This window comes from Plodia interpunctella, chromosome 9 (genome assembly GCF_027563975.2).
Source record: "Plodia interpunctella isolate USDA-ARS_2022_Savannah chromosome 9, ilPloInte3.2, whole genome shotgun sequence".
NCBI lineage: Eukaryota > Metazoa > Arthropoda > Insecta > Lepidoptera > Pyralidae > Plodia > Plodia interpunctella.
The window spans coordinates 10,170,313-10,187,531 of record NC_071302.1 but is presented as its reverse complement, the minus strand read 5'-3'; the positions used below and the strand labels follow the sequence as shown (position 1 = coordinate 10,187,531).

Here is a 17,219-nt window from a genome sequence, read left to right as displayed (position 1 = left end):
ATATTTATTTCACATCATTTCCAGGTACACATAAAAGTGCTCGATATAAACGACAACACACCAGTTTTCTCCCAGAAAGTCTACAAGAGCACCATCGCCGAGAACTTGAGGCTGGATCCCCCCGCAGCCATTGTTCAGATTATGGCTGATGATAAAGATGAGGGGATAAACGGGAAGATTGAATACAGCATCGTTGAGCAAAGTGGAGATGGTGAGTATAATAGTAAATTTATGTAATACCAAATTTTATGCCCTGTAAGAAATTATTATCCTTAAATATATGGATAATAATTTCTTATGGGGTTTAAGTTTGCTCAGTTTGCATTTCATACAAACTTTGTAAATATACATAAGAGTCTAGATGATCTAGTTAGAGAAGTAGAAAAGACTAGACAGACGGTTCCACAGCTTCAACTATTAATATCTGTCTACGTCAGTACACCACAACTGCACTAGGCACGTCCCGCCCGCGATCCCTCGCGCGGCAGCCAATGGCTATCGAACACGACAATTTAAATTTTATTCCTGCGCGCGCACTACAAATCTAGTTTTTTCTATTGTTTTTTTTCCTGTCATTCGATTCGATTTCTGTTTTTCATTATACCAATTTGTAAGAACAAAGAAAAATATAATTATCTAATTCTTAGCTCCAAGTATTTTATTTTAACTACCTATTAGTTCCGTAACGAACAATATCATTTGTACAAAAATTTATATAAAAATATACTGTTACTGCAATCTCTAGACGTTGATTCGTCCAAGATATAAAAATAAATCTGAGTACGTAAAAATAATACTTGCTTATTGCTATAGTAAACTGTTAATATATTTTTTTCACCATTATTTTTTTTATCTATCAGGCATATTCACGGTAGATCCTTCGAATGGCATCATCTACCCCGCGAAGCCCGTCGTGGGCAACACAACTTACCATTTAACAGTCACAGCTACAGACGAAGCAGGCAACGGCGTCCATTTCGATACATCCAGGGTCGACATCACAGTGTTGAGTGTTAACAAACACAGCCCTGTGTTTGTAGAACCACCGCCAGAGCAGAGACAGTTGGAGATTCCTGAGGTAAAGATTTTTTTTTTTTTCATATTTTAAAGTTCGCAAAAAATATACATATAGTAAACCACCGTACATCTGACCTTCCCACTCGGGCCTCCCGCGGTCGGTTGCCGACGCGATATAGAGAATAGCAATCTCTTTCAAACACCAGCGCGCGCATCGCGTGATACATCGCGCATGCGCACTACGTCATATAGCGCGCCGTTTGCCCCGACGCCTCTGTGCTCGGCAGTCAGCCATTAACCGGCAAGCTATTCACATTTTCCGCGTACCTACACTGATGTGCCGCGATCCGCGCGCTCCCATATCTATCGCGACTTTAATAATTTTAAGTGATTTTTCCGAACCCTTCTGTATTTTGTAACCTCCTGTGTGTGTGTGACAGACAATACATTTTATATGAGACTACCTCGTTTTCTTACACCCCTGAAACCCTTCTCATATACAATTATATTTATAACAACTATTTATTATTTATGCTACATTAGAGACAAAAGCTTAAGGCCTTTTTCACCGCTATCTGATAAAATATTGTATTGTAATCAGACAGATAAAAGATCAGATACGTTATCAGCAATTGGTAAAACAAGCTCTAAAAATCCTGAACAGTATGATACAGTTAAAGTGATGAATGTGAACAACAAATAAATAGTCATCGCTGACACAGTTGAAGAATCCTAATTATGTAATAACATGTAATGAACACAATGTAACTTATTGGATAAGTAAATATCATCAAGTTAAACCACCAAATATTTTATGGTCATTTGCGTAATCTTTTTGAAGTGATTTTCACCGTTTTTATGTTTAATGCTTAATATATGCTTTTTTTTTCATAATTCCCGCTTTTTAAAATATTTGTATAAAATGTTGCGCCATGGGACTGGAAGGATGCGTAACGATGTTCGCAGTATTGACTCGAATACTGCAATACTGCATTTTGTATATACCTATATTTTCAGAATGCAGCTCAAGCAGATTTTTTAATAACCACAATAAAAGCCACGGACGAGGACACGGGAGAGAACGGTCGAGTTTCCTACTACCTGAAGGTGGACAATCAAAACGTTGGAGAAACCGCTGAGTTCAGTTTGGATCGGGTTTCAGGAGAGCTGAGGACGAAGACATTCCTGGATAGGGAGCATAAAGCTGAATACCAGGTAATATTGCACGTTTGAATAATTCTAATGACAATTTTGATCATAAATGTAGTAGAGCATTAGTTTTTTGATTGAAATGTCTGAAACTACCCACTCTTCGAAAAAAGAATGATCTCTTTCTTTTTTCGAATGTCTTATTAAAACCGGATATGACCGGATATGACTTTTACACTTACCTATAGCCATTTCGTGCCAAATATAAATAAATAGTACTAATAAGCTTAATAGTAATTCCGCACAATGTATTCTTTCACCGGAAGCAAGTGGAGGTCTGGGGTAGTAGTTCTCAAACTACTACCCCAGTCAAATTGTTACACAAACACATGCGGCACGTAGGATGGTGTTGTTAAATAACTTAAAAACAAACCGCGTAATCCTTTAGCTGGTGATAGCCGCAGTGGACAACGGCACCCCAGCGCAGTTTGAAAATCTTCGGCTCCTGACTGTGGTCTTGTCCGATGATGACGACAACACGCCTAAGTTCCAACATCTTCTCTACAACTTCAACGTTAAGGAGAACCTGCCGTCTGGCATCATTATTGGTAAGAATATTATTTATTACCCTGCATTCGATGTTTCTGTCTCACTCATCAAAAAAAGAAATCTTTAGAAAAACCCCGAGTTTTCTAGATTGGGGTGTGATTTTTTGACAGGCCAGTTGTTTTTGTCTTTTCATTTCTCCTCTAGTCTGTAAAATGATCATAATATGAAATAGTCCTAATTTATAGCGGAAACCACACAACAAGTCGACCATCTCGATCGCCTCTATTCAAGTCCAATTGTAAAGAAATCTTAAATAAGTTGGGTTAATATAAGTCTTATTTATTTCCTAATAGCTAAATCTAGAAATTGTTAATTTTTGAATATGATAAAATTACTAATAATCTTATCTCTCAATCAGGATCAGTCAAAGCCACAGACAAAGATTCGGGCGAGCACGGGAAGGTATACTATCACCTACTGGAAGGCAATCAAGATGGCGCCTTCACTGTGGACAGAACTCAGGGCATCATCAGGGCCAACATTAGCTTTGATCGGTGAGATTTGTATGATCTATTTTATCGGTTCAATAAGTCTATTATTTCTTGGGGTGACGCCATTGAATTCGCCGCTAGAGGCGTATAGAAAGATGCAAATCCAAGGGTGCATGCGCGAAATTTATGTCAGCTACGAGTTACGGGACCTCGCTAACCAGTAGCGCAATTTAACGTCCAAAGAAGACGCGTTAGAATAGGAGTCTACTATCAAATAAAATTTTGTTCACGTAGGTAGAGTAGTCAGTGGATTCTAAGTAAGTTCTTTTACACTCATTAATAGATCATTATGATATTATTACGTACGTGTTGTACATTTAACTTTTTATTTTATAAATATATATATATATTTTGTGTGACAATTTTCAATAATTTTATTGGAAATTCAACTTTTATTTTATTTATTCAATCAAATTTTGACATTTTTAATAATAATGTAAATTCGTCCTCCTAATATTTAATATATGTATAATAGTAAGACCTATATTTGTTAATTGACGTCCTTGGAGAAAAGGCTGCGGTGAAGTTTGTTGCGCCGCTTCTTCTTCACCTGCGCTTTGGAAGCCGGCAGTAGACTTAGTTTAAGTAATTTTTGACGTCAATAAGTGAAATCATCCTAAATTGAATAAAGAATTTTGAATTTGAATCATTTACAAGATTTTAGATCCATCAAAACTATCAGGATTCAAACGACAGTTTGCGCTTAGAACGATATCAATTTGATATATCTTTGAAACATTCTTTGATTGGCGAATAAAATACCAGCAGTATGTCCCGGCTTCGCTCGGGTAAGAACATAATAAAATAAGTACCTATACCCCTAAACCTTCCATGGGAATCATACTATCTATTGGTGAAAACCGCATGAAAATCCGTGCAGTAGTTTTTGAACAGACACGGTAGAGGACTCAGTTTTATAATATGTAAGGATGAATATGATGTACTTTCAGGGAAACGAAATCCGAGTACTCGCTAACAATATATGCCAGTAACAGCCCTCTCTTAGAAAACGGCGTTACAATACTTCATTCCCTGGACAACAATACTGAGAGCCAGGACCCTAGTGCTACTTTTGTGAAGATCAAGATTCTGGATGAAAACGACAACGCTCCGAAGTTTCAACATAAAGTTTATTATGCAGGTAACATGGCCTATAAACATCCATACCTAATTGCGCGATTTTATTGACTGATAACACTTGCACTATTAAATTTTATTTCATCAAATTGTTAATATTTTCATGGTGTTGTAAATTGCAAAATAGTTGAAGATCTTTTTTTGTTGTACCGACACCCATATTAAAGCTTAATGCAAATTAATAGTTGTTTACATAATTTTAAAAGAGATTTCACATAATTATTTTCTTGGCTGCCCCATCGTTAGACCAGCCTTTTTATTGAGTTAAACGACTTTGGTCTTATATACAAGTATGCACATTATTAATATTCACCCATACTTTTTGTTGACGTGTATAAAAATCGAAAATTTGATTCTTATTGTCTTCCTGTTCGTTAGTATCCGTAGATTTTTCTCGTTTCCTTATCCCACGTTTACTCTTAAACATTTTCATCCAATCGACAACAAGTGACTTCAATTCTAACTATCATAGGTCTAAATCCTAAAATGTCTTCTCAGGCATCAAACACACAGCCAGGATAAATGAACCGATCCTCTCAGTAGTAGCCGAAGACCCCGATTTAGAAGATAACGGCACACTGGTCTACATGGTCGCTGCTTCTAACTTGTACAAGTTTGGAGCCTCCAAGTCTAGTGGAAGCGTAGTACCATCGCCTTTTAACATCAGCCAAGATGGTAAGTGAGAGTGAGACATGAGACTCGGGGTAAATAATATATCTCAGGGTAATAGATATATATATTTTATTATATAAAAATAATAAATCTTAAATATTATTTATATTTCCTTTATTTTTAATTCACGGGACTAAGTCCGGTCCTTTGAGAGGCTTGCGTGGGGATATGGATCCAACACGTAGAGGCCCTTTGGAGAGTTTTGATGTTGTGTAGGTCTCCCGCTAAAACCCCCTCGCGGATATACCAATAAAATGATATGCCCATGAGCAGGTCTCGGCGGGAGTGTGAACTATTGCAGAATAATGGATAGAAGTACTGGTCTATAGAATGAAATTTGGATGGACTGAGAATAGGCATTATTTATATTATTATTAAAATATTTATATCGTAATTTAAAAATATGTTGTTTGTTCTGACTCTTGAGTACGTGAGTCTGGACTCATTAATTATCGTTGTGCTATGTTAGTTACAGTATATAATTAGATAATTACATTTGCCTGTGTATGAAATAAAATTTATTCACATAATGAAACATGAAAATCAAATGTCACTTTAGTTGATGAATTTTATTTATAGTGATTTCGTATAATAATATTTTATTCTCTTTGTAGTACTAAAACGCTTTTTAACTCCAACATTTGTCATACCTACATTTTATGTTCCTGACGTATATGAAAATAATATCATGCCACAATAATATGATGGACCACCAGCATTGATTTACATGACGACCTCGGTGGCGCATTGGTAAAGTTCTTGCCACTGAACCGAGAGGTCCCGGGTTCGATTCCCAGTCGGGTCATGATGGAAAATGATATTTTTCTGATTGACCCGGGTCTTGGATGTTTATCTATATATGTACTTGTTATAAAATATAGTATCGTTGAGTTAGTATCCCATAACACAAGTCTCGAACTTACTTCGGGGCTAGCTCAATCTGTGTGATTTGTCCTAACATATTTATTTATTTATTTACATATAATCTAAATAAGTTGATTCATTATGTTTTGAACAAACTGTAAACAAAGACTGTAATTAATTGTAAAAAGAAATCTGGTAACACAAATTATTCATAACAATATTTTTTTACTACGAAAGTTGTAGTATAAATTGGAAAATCTATACTATTATTATATATACTATTATTGGTAAGCGTTTGTGAGATTGTGACTTAGTGAGTTTGTATGTTTGAGGCGGGTAAACTAACCGATTTCAAAAATTCTTTCACCATTAGAAAGATACATTATCCAAGATTGCTGTAGGCTATATTGTATCTCAAAAAACCCACGGGAGCGAAGCCCCGGGCAGCACCTAGTTTTGATAATGAATTAGTATAAATTTTAACAGGTATAATACAAACGGCCCACTACATGTCAGAGTACAACCAGGACCGGTTCGTTCTGGACATCATAGCTCAAGAAGTCGCTCCCCCACATCGGCAAGCGAAGGCGCAAGTTTTTGTAAGTCTTTAAAGTTTATAATTACCTGTCTAATGGTAAATTCGTCCTCCTAATTTTTAATATATGTATAAGATCTATATTTGTTAATTGACGTCCTTGGAGAAAAGGCTGCGGTGAATTTTGTTGCGCCGCTTCTTTTTCACCTGCGCTTTGGAAGCCGGCAGTAGACTTAGTTTAAGTAATTTTTTACGTCAATAAGTGATGTATATCATCCTAAATTGAATAAAGAATTTTTAATTTGAATTATTAACTACTAGCTTTTGCCCGTGGCTTTGCCCGCGTTAAGTATCTCTGTGTATGCCGTGAACAGACATAATTTTCATATAAACTATCACCCCCGTTATAGTAATTTGGGGATTGATTCTTGAAAAAAAAAAGTAGCTTATGTTTGAACGGGGATCTTTAACTACATGCATACCCAGTTTCATTAAAATCGGCCTAGCAGTTTAGCCGTGAAAGTGGGACATATCAATATGGAGTGTGGATATTTATCTCTATTTTATATTCACTTCTATAAGAATCAATCTTGATTTTATTTTCATCAGAATTATAATACTTGCAGATATGGATCATCGACCGTTCATCTCTGATTCGGATGGTGGTCTCCCGAAGTTGTTCAGATCCAGTAGACGGAGTTCAGAGGAGACTCGCTGATGCGAGCAGATCTTTATTGGTGATGGGAAGAAGACTACCTCTGGTTCAGGCTGACAAGCGATATGACCATTGGTAAGTAGCCAATAGCCAACCATTGCCAACCAAGTTTTTCGAAATCCGGCTCGAAGGACCAAACTGTAGGATCTGTAGGAGGAATTATACTCGGTATTTGACAAATAATTGTTTATTTAGGGCTGGTAAATCACAAGCAATACATTTAAAATTAACAACAACTAAAAATGTTGGATGACAGCATTTGTTTTTAAGAAAAGAAACATCGCGCAGGCGCGAGCTCGTCGTCACAGCGCATGCGCGTAGACACGTAATGCCGGTTCCACTCTAACGCGGATCAGTTCGCAACTTGGCGGATTCGGCATACATTACTGGTTTTTCATTGCAGTAAATAAAAGTAATCATACAAACTAAGCAATTTTCGTGCATTCGCGTCGACATATGCGCGAGTTCAGCAGTAGTGGAGAGCCGGCACAAATCACGTCTGTATTCGTTACGGGGTCGATCCAACTCGGTGACTAGGCGTATACGCGTTGGCATCTGCCCGAGTTCGTCGATAATGTGTAGCCGGCACACGTTACGTTCTGTATTCCTTTCGGGGTAGATTCCACTCGGCAGCCAGGCTCCACAGCTCCGAAAGACACCTGGGATAAAATAGATATCACTAAACAATTACCTGTCGACGACTGTCCTGGGACTGTATATATTTATTTTTCATACTACTGAGCAAGAAAACAGGAATGCTGCCCATCTGATGGGAAGTGGTCACCGCAACTTATGTTCGCCTGCAACACCAGCAACCCCAACTTTCAATAATTTCAGGTGCGAAGTTCACCTGCACGCAGTAGACCCAGCGACATATCAGGTGCTGCCAGTGGAGAAGGTGTTGGAGACGGTCGACTCCAAGTACGACGAGCTGAAGGACGTGTACCAGGAGTATGGAGTGGAAACCTTGATTGCTGCTAGCGCTTCGTCGAAAGGTGAGGAAATCTTCTTAGTAAAATACCATTGAATATAATACCTAGATAACAAAGTTAGCAAAAATTTGTTTAAATAAAAAAATATGGAATACTAATGATATTTTTTGTGCATTTATCTGCCATTTCCTGATATATATTCTCTGACCTATATTTAGTGACCTACTATTGGACCAAGCCCAGGTGCAGGCAGGTGTTAGAACACCAGGGGTCAGGATAACAGATGCTTCTTTGTTTGGGAAGAGACGCCGCACTATCTAAATTTTTGTCAGTTATAAATTTCTTCCTTTTTCAGACTATCCGTACATCAAACTGTTTTAGTTCGAACCTTTTGAGCGTCTTACAATGAACCAGGGCGGATCGTGACCGGCTACCTCTGGTCCTCTTCTCATTCAACGAGATAAATTGACCAGTCAAATATGAAAGATTTATATTTTTTCCAGCACCTGATAGCTTCGATCCAGCACTAGCGGCGCTGATAGCATTACTAATAGTGCTGTTTACTGGAATCGTCACATTCGTTGTAGTCTGCGCGTGTCTCAAGCATTGGTAAGCTTAAAAATATTAGGGTACTTGAAAGTTTACGTGATACTATTCATACGGGAATACTTGTTATCAAATCTGCTATGCAAATATCTCGGATTCAACTTTGAGAGTCGTCTTTAGGGCGAGATAGGACCGATTATCGAATGGCTTAAAGAATAGTAATTTCAAAATAATATCCTTTCTCAATAACATTGTGTCAATTGTTTGCACATTCCAACTGAATCATTAATTTTCAACATGAGAGTTCCCTTCAATACTGTCTAAATTCAATTTCAAATTTGTCAAAAACATGTTTCCTTGTCTTTTCTAGCAAGATTCTTTATAAATGCTTTCGATAATTCTAGGGTAATACCGCCGTCATCAATGCAGTCCAGCAAGGGCGACAGTCTCGCAAGGAAAAGAATACTAGAAGAATTGAGCACAACTGAGAATCCGTTATGGTTGGAGACCAAACTCCGGCCGTATGAAGAACAAGAACTGACTATGAACGTGTTTGGTGATCAGAACGAACAGAATGTTCTTGAGCAACCTCCGGTAAGAACATCAGTAAGATGTGTCGAAACTTACCCTGTTATTCATAAAACAGTTAAAACATTATCTCAGATAAAATATGTTTTGTCTCTTTCTGTCAATTTCAAATATATTCTTCTTCTTCTTTGCGTGTCGATGGCAAATCAACGCTCTATTGGGTGCTACCTAAATATATTCTTGCCAGTTCCGAGCAACTTCGATCTCTTCATCTGAAGCTGCCATCAAGTCAGCCCGAGTACAGGTGTTTGGACACTCGGGACAGGCGATAAGAACATGTTGTCGAACAGTTTGCCATAATGGATGGCTCACATCAATTATGGCAAACTGTTCGACAACATAGGACTTCGTGCGGCGGGTTTTCATTACACTTTTCACTATTGAATCGATTTGAAGTGAGACGCAGCGAACCAATAACATTGCGGCGCGGTTGACGTTGCGTCACAATAGCGCACTGTGATTGTTTAGCTGCGTCTCACTGCGAATCGAGTCGATCGTGTGATGTAAAAAGCAAAGTCGAATTACGCACACAGCGTGGAGCCGTCGTATGTCGATGAATTTCGCGAGCGTTTGAACGCGGCGTGTAGCGTTTCATTAGTGTCCGACATTTTTTTTTAAATCATCATAAAGAATCACATTGTTATAAATTAAACATTTTATACAATTAACATTGTACTAGCACTTTACTTATTTATAAAATAGGATAATTAAATTGATTACAGTATGTGTATAGCACAATGACAATAAACACTAATGACAACCCGCGGCTCAGAGTTGAAAACGCTCGTGCAATTCACCGATGTGATAGTAGTATGTTGTGTCCACACAGACGGACAACACGTACGCGACGATCGCGCGCGGGCGCGCGGGCGAGCGCTGCGGCTTCCAGGTCGGTGCGACACTACACACCATCACGACAGATTCACATCATTTATTCAGAAATTACACCTTCACAGCCACTTTTTCGTGTCAATTTTTATAATTAGTAATTTTTAACAAGCTACTGGCATTTCGGAACGACCACTGCTGAGAAGAAACGCCGAAAGAAACTCATTTGAACAGTGTTGGTCTATCATGCCATGCTTTCCATTATTGTTTCTTACAATTTGTTTTCTAATAATATTATTCCTAGTTATCAACGTACATAATGCACATAGTCAAAAAGTATATCGAAACAGGTTATGATTGTGTCTTTCTGTTTCCATTCAATTTAAAATCCATAACCCTTATTACAATCTTATTTATATATTCTTCCATTCTCATAACTATTACTTTCCAATCTCATGATCAATCATTCATGAAATTGCCATTAGCTCAGTACAGATTAATTATTAAAGTCAGATAGTAAAACTTATTTTTGTCTTTGTTAAAATTTGAAAAATTGAAATGACAGCGTGGCCGCAGCGGTTGAAGCGCTCTGACAACCACCCTCACATGAGAAGGGAATCTGAACAGAGGCGATTCTTACTAAGGAACGTCCGCGTTACATATTTTTAAATAAACAAAACATATAATAAATTTACACCTCCAAGTCTCACTATATACACTATAATAGATAAGCTATACTATATACTATATACACTGTATAAAGAAGCCAAAATAATTGTTCGCGCATCACACAAAACTACTGGATGGAATTGGATGCGGTGTTCACAGTTGTACAGCAAATAGTCTAACTTAAAATATGATATTAGTTTCATCGCGATACGTTGCTTAGAATCCGTGATATTGTCATATACCTATAATTTATGAGCGGACGCACATAATTAACGCGGGCGAAGCCGCGGGCAATAGATAGTGTGTGAAATAAAAGAAAAATAATTACAGATCCAAATTCATACTCCGGAACAACGACTCACTGTATCTAGTGTTATTTAACAATTGTTTGTATTAATATTTAACAAAAAATTATACCTATTTAGCTATATAATTAATATAATTGTGTTATACAGGGAAGCACCTTCAAGCCACCTTCTCCAAATACTCCAGAGCCTCCTCCGAGGCCGACAGGGATGGGCGCGCTATGACAACATGCATAATAACGCGCTGTGACCACTATATCGTCGGAATACGTAACGATAACAAGAGTAAAGTTGATTTCATAGTTGAATGGTGCAACGCACCCTTAAATACCGTTGCTGTGCAGAGAAATGCAAAGTACGCCATTTTATCTAAATTACGGCGGCACGCGGGTTAAAGTTAACGTCAAAGTTGACTGGTGCAATCCACTCTAAGTGTGGGTTGCAACGTCACCTTTGTGACGTGAAGTTGCCATTTTCTCTAAACGTCAGCGGCACGCCGGTGAAGTCAACGTCAAATTTGGCCATGCAACTTACCCTAAATGTGCTCGATTTATAAGTCTTAGAAGAGCGATTCACGAATTCTCCCGGTTGTCCTCAGTGAGACAAGGCGGTGCAACGCGCGCGTCGCAAACATCAATACGTATAATTATATATAATTAAAGCGATGTCTTTTACTGTGTTCGTGTTTATACAGGACACAGTCATAAACTTTCATAAACAAAAAATATAACATTTGATTTCGCATCGCATCGCGTCGCATCGTCAATAACGACGACGCACGGTAATATCGTTTTTATAAAACTATATACAAAACGAAAAAAACAAATATCAAAGAATGTAATTTATTTCAGTTATTTGTATAATAACGTATAACTTAATAATACGTACCTACTACAAAACTTTGTTTAGAAAAAGTGAAAACATATAATTGTAGCGGGAGCTAGGCGATTATGCTCGATCGCCACCGCAGGGAAGATCTTCCCGCCAGGCTAGGTGTTGCGCCTGGGGAACCGCTCGGCTCCGACGGTGCTTCCAATCGAAAACGCATTGTCTGCGCGGTCTAGGCTTGTTAGCTTCTGTCGTGAGTCGACCGTAATGCCATCTGTCCGTGGAGTCGTGGATCACTTGTGTGGCTTGTTATTCGTTGCGTTTGGTCGGCTTTTTACATCTGCGCCGTTGTGCATGTGGCGTGGTAGATGTCGCCACATAATAAGATGGAATAGAATTTATTGTCACTTTATAGACTACATTGAGTATTAAATAAATATATAAAAATAAGTATAAGATATAACTGCCATTGTGAATCGTAGCGGTTTCTAAGTTTTGGAGAGAAATTAATGTTTATTTTTGTAAATATTTATTTGTAATAATATTTTGTAAATGCATGTTGGTGAAGTACCATAGCTCGTGACATCATTTACCCTGAAAGACTGTATTTTATAGTTTTGTTACCAGTACTATATAGGTACATCATTTTAATATGGTACATCAACAACGTTCGTGTAATTTTAAGTAAATACTTATAGAAATTAAATAGTAAAATATTTTTTATCATTAAAAAGTCTGAAATTACTATATTTTTTAATCGTATTTGAGAATCTCAATGTCAAACTTAGCCAATTACGGAGTTTCATCCATTTTATACACGTTTGTATAACAACTAAGATTATTAGGTATTTAAAGATACTATTATATTGCCATATTTGTAAATTATACAAATAATGTACAAAATGTTTATTTTTTAGCATTTAAGTAAAACGCACTTGAAACTTTTATTTCAATTTCCAATTTATTGAATACACGATTATTTCAATTTACTTAAAAAAATAATCTTTAAAAATATTGGAATATACATTTTAACATTTCATATACATTCCAAAAGTATATGTTTAATTTGCACATATAATAACACACATCACTGTAGTTGTAGGTAAACAAATAAAAAGTCAATAAATAATTATAAAATATATTTTTGTAAATATTGTCTTTTAACGTTAAGTAAGTATATTATTATTTGAAAGTCTAATAAATATTTTTTTTCGTAAAAACTTTTTTATTTTTTATTTATTTATTTAGTTTTTTCTCTTGTGGTAACACCTTTGCATTACTTTGACAATGGTTCGAACGTTGTTCAAATAATTGTACAGGTTGATTCTTAAGCACTCTCCTAAATCGAAAATAATTGTGTTGTATTGCACAAACAGTTCTCCCATCAATTTCATTTTTAGTGAAATTAGTCTATGAAGAGTTAAATTATAACTGTCGTTCTCTACCTGCAATAATATTAAAATAGTAATTAGGAAGAAAGACAGAAAAAATACATGAAAAATAGTAAATTAAAAGACAATAAAAACATTTAACTTGCAATGTAGATATGTAAAATTTAGGTTACCTTGATATAAATATAATATTTTTTTATATAAATATATTAGGACAAATCACACAGATTGAGCTAGCCACAAAGTAAGTTCGAGACTTGTGTTATGTGATACTAACTCAACGATACTATATTTTATAACATATATATAATATTATTTTATAACATATATATAATATATATGTTATAAAATATAGTATATATATATATATATACATATATATATATATACACAGATTGAGCTAGCCCCAAAGTAAGTTCGAGACTTGTGTTATGTGATACTAACTCAATGATACTATATTTTATAACATATATATAATATATATATATATATATATATATATATATATATATATATATATATATATACATACATATATATATATATATATATATATAGATAAACATTTAAGAGCCGGGCCAATCAGAAAAAGATCATTTTCCATCATGACTCGAGCGGGGATCGTACCCGGGACCTCTCGGTTCAGTGGCAAGAACTTTACCACTGCGCCACCGAGGTCGTCAATGCAAGTTAAATTGATATTTGAAAAAAATGTGTGTTCGGGTGAAATTTAACAATTCAGTTTTGATTCATGACTTAATGGTGGACCCAGAATCAGGTCCTGAGGAGGGAACTCCTCAAAGGTTTACTTCGCGGAAATGATGGCCTTGATTTTTATGTCACGCATTGAAACGCATGAATGCAAAACAAATTATGTTTAACGAATGAATTATTTGCAAAAGACCTTATTTAGAAAGTATTACAAAGATAACTTAGATTAACTTTAGATGGAACTTACGAATTTTGCAATGCAAGTTGCGATTTCCAGATCTGTGTCATGGTTAGATTTGCATTGTTTTTCTAGATACCTGTATCCTTTTCGCCATTTTCTTTTCTGGAATACAAAGTTAGATTATGTAAAATAAAAATAACTTATATATAAATGTTAAGACGTTCTGAAATACCTCCTTTACGATTTGGTTGATAGCTTTCCTCTTTTCTTCTTTAGATATTAATGAAGATTTAGTACATACGATTTCTTCGTCATTAAAATCGCTCTCTGCTGTGTTAATAGTTCTTCTATATATGTTAATACAGTCTTCCCACTGAAACAGATGTATTATATTTAACTAGCGACTCGTTCCAGCTTCGCACGTGTGAAAATATAATAAAATATATACATAAACCTTCCTCAGGAATCACAATATTTATTAGTGAAAACCGCATGAAAAACCCTTCAATCGTTTTTGAGTTTATCCCGAATAGACAGATAGACACGGCAGTGGACTTCGTTTTGTAATATGTAAAGATAAATATTGGCACATATTCGATTTTTTTTTAAGTTTCTCTTACATTTTTGCTCACATTAGCCCTAAAGTTATGGTCCCTGTGCTTCGTCATCTGTATCCTGTACTCTGCCATCAGATTCACCTGCTTTAGCTGGAACTCCTCATTCCAGGATAACAGGCGCTGTTTGTCTTCCCTATCCTGTTGCAAGGATTGGTTCAGATCGTGCTCGTATGAGCGGACTTTCAGCAGGTAGAAATTTGGATTTGTCTGGAATATACAGAATTTGATAATCGGTGGTGGAGGACCACCAGTAGAAAGGTCCAAGTTCGAATCCTCGTGCCCAATTATGTGTACACATGTAATTTTAATAGATTCCCGCTCGTTTCCAATCAAAGGAAATATCGTAAAGAAACCTGCATTCTGTTGACTCTTAATAACTTTGGGCAAATTAATGAGCGCAATTTGCAAATAAAATAAATAATATTTTTATGGAACATATTGGGCAGTTAACAATTACTAAGCATGAAAGACTAAAATGTCTTATATTTCCAAACTAGTGGCCCGTCCCGGCTTCGCTCGGAAACAAACATAAATTTATATTCTTCAACCTACCTCAGAACTCATACTATTAATTGGTGAAAATCCAATGTAAATCCGTGCAGACAGACACGACAGAGTACTTTATTTTATACTATGGGAGGACATAAATAACAAAAACTAATAAATAAAGTCTTACATACTTTACAATCGCCATATTTTATCCCAAAAAGAACTAAAATTAGTAGAAACTTGTTCATTTTGATCACATTCTCACAACACGGACACCATACACAATGTTATTTACATCCGCAATGCATTGGCAGTGCATGTGCATAAAATAGCATTGAACTAAATATGATTCAAGAGCAGGGATAAACTGTCTTATCTATCTGTAAACATCTGTCACACGTTTACATTTAATATAAATAAATGCAAAAGTCTGTCTGTTAAGTCAATCGTGACGTGTTTTTTGTTTACATATTTTATTTATTTATTTATTTATTTAAGCTTTAGTGCACAGTACGCAGTTAGGAGCATTTAATGCTAAAAGCATTATTCAATTAACTTTTGAGTAAAACAGAGACAGCTATATTGGCACAAAATATATAGGTACTTAAATAAATACTTAAATATAAATAATACAGTATATATTGTGGTATATACCACATGGCTGAGAGTCGTTGTCATTGCGTGGAATGAAACACAGACAACAACTTTCTTGGCATTATTAATGGAGTGGTTTGCCATTGCCTTCTCCATTTCACACACAAGTTAATAATCAACCAGTGTGCAGGTTTCATCACGATTTTTTCCTTCACTGGAAGCAAGTGGTGGTCGATGAAAACTAACTATACATGAGTCAAGTATACAAACCTATGTCGCACGAGTAGGATTCGAACCTGGGGCCTTTCGATCCACAGTCTGGCGTCATAACCATTACACCACCACCGCATATATAATATATATAAATACTAAGGATTATTTATATGTGCAGCAAAACTTGAACTCAACCAAAATGAAATAAATAAATAAATATATTAGGACAAATCACACAGATTGAGCTAGCCCCTTCTAGACTTGTGTTATGGGATACTAACTCAACGATACTATATTTTATAACAAATACATATATAGATAAACATCCAAGACCCGGGTCAATCAGAAAAAGATCATTTTTCATCATGACCCGACCGGGGATCGAACCCGGGACCTCTCGGTTCAGAGGCAAGCACTTCATATTTTATTAAGACTCCAGCAAATAGAAGACTTTTTGCTGGAGTGTTAATATTTTTTATAAGACAAGTGTCTTAAAACATCAATCGATTTCCGAAAATTTGTTTGACTTTGTAACGCTTTCACAGCTTAATCTCTGATATAATATATAATTATTAGTATGAAAATATGTGTACAGCAAAAACTGTAACATCACATAGTATCTAAAATTTTTCAAATCTAATATCCATAAATAAAATGAAACATTGTCGCCATAAATACAATTTATTCGTTAATTTGTTACAAAAATATAACATTACAATAATATTAAAAACAGTCAAAGGTGTTACTAGCATAAAAAATATTAAATAACAAACTGAACTCCTCCAAGCGAACAATATTACTAAGACCAATTACTATTACCCGTGAAACTGAATTTAAAACGACTGACGCAAGAATAAATAAAAGAATCTGCAGGCCAATTCTGCTATTTTATTTTTAGCCGAAACGGATCTGAAACACATTGATGACAACTTTTGGTATTCTACTAAAAATTTGTCAAAACGAAGCCGTAACGCTTTGGTTACGCAGCCGAAACGGTTTGGTTGTCGTATTCTGCTAAAGGACACGTAACCTTCCGTTTGCCGATCGGGTATTATTTCGTATTCTGATAAGTTTTTGACAGTTGGTACGGCCGAAACTCAACGGTTCTGCGTTGGTTGAATTGTCAAAAGTTGCGGTT

The 17,219-nt window shown here is 35.9% G+C and overlaps 2 protein-coding genes across 6 annotated transcripts in view; one reads left to right on the top strand and one right to left on the bottom strand.

The window, feature by feature from the left end:
• Positions 1 to 11,766, top strand: part of Cad87A (Cadherin 87A) — a 44,069-nt gene extending 32,303 nt beyond the window's left edge. The window contains exons 23-36 of one of the 2 annotated variants that reach the window (XM_053749366.2): positions 25 to 211; positions 861 to 1,078; positions 2,035 to 2,232; positions 2,615 to 2,774; positions 3,134 to 3,269; positions 4,217 to 4,407; positions 4,902 to 5,078; positions 6,426 to 6,538; positions 7,101 to 7,264; positions 8,027 to 8,184; positions 8,625 to 8,730; positions 9,072 to 9,261; positions 10,085 to 10,144; positions 11,208 to 11,766. In XM_053749366.2, the coding sequence (XP_053605341.1) occupies positions 25 to 211; positions 861 to 1,078; positions 2,035 to 2,232; positions 2,615 to 2,774; positions 3,134 to 3,269; positions 4,217 to 4,407; positions 4,902 to 5,078; positions 6,426 to 6,538; positions 7,101 to 7,264; positions 8,027 to 8,184; positions 8,625 to 8,730; positions 9,072 to 9,261; positions 10,085 to 10,144; positions 11,208 to 11,282 (2,133 nt within the window). In that variant the 3' untranslated portion in view covers positions 11,283 to 11,766. The remainder of the gene's footprint in view (positions 1 to 24; positions 212 to 860; positions 1,079 to 2,034; positions 2,233 to 2,614; positions 2,775 to 3,133; positions 3,270 to 4,216; positions 4,408 to 4,901; positions 5,079 to 6,425; positions 6,539 to 7,100; positions 7,265 to 8,026; positions 8,185 to 8,624; positions 8,731 to 9,071; positions 9,262 to 10,084; positions 10,145 to 11,207) is intronic. The other variant, XM_053749367.2, reaches the window with a different exon arrangement.
• Positions 11,767 to 13,009: 1,243 nt separating this feature from the next.
• On the bottom strand, positions 13,010 to 15,625 carry LOC128672311 (uncharacterized). Of its 4 annotated transcripts, none has more exons than XM_053749369.1 (5): positions 15,466 to 15,625; positions 14,789 to 14,992; positions 14,401 to 14,541; positions 14,235 to 14,330; positions 13,010 to 13,330 (listed from the first exon to the last, which is right to left on the bottom strand). In XM_053749369.1, exons 1-5 carry the CDS (start codon positions 15,520 to 15,522, stop codon positions 13,130 to 13,132), a joined length of 699 nt encoding a protein of 232 aa, XP_053605344.1. In that variant the 5' UTR covers positions 15,523 to 15,625; the 3' UTR covers positions 13,010 to 13,129. The 4 variants fall into 4 exon arrangements, with proteins under 4 accessions (XP_053605344.1, XP_053605345.1, XP_053605347.1 ...); XM_053749370.1 differs by having other exon boundaries at positions 14,801 to 14,992; XM_053749372.1 differs by having other exon boundaries at positions 14,867 to 14,992.
• Positions 15,626 to 17,219: the final 1,594 nt, after the last annotated feature.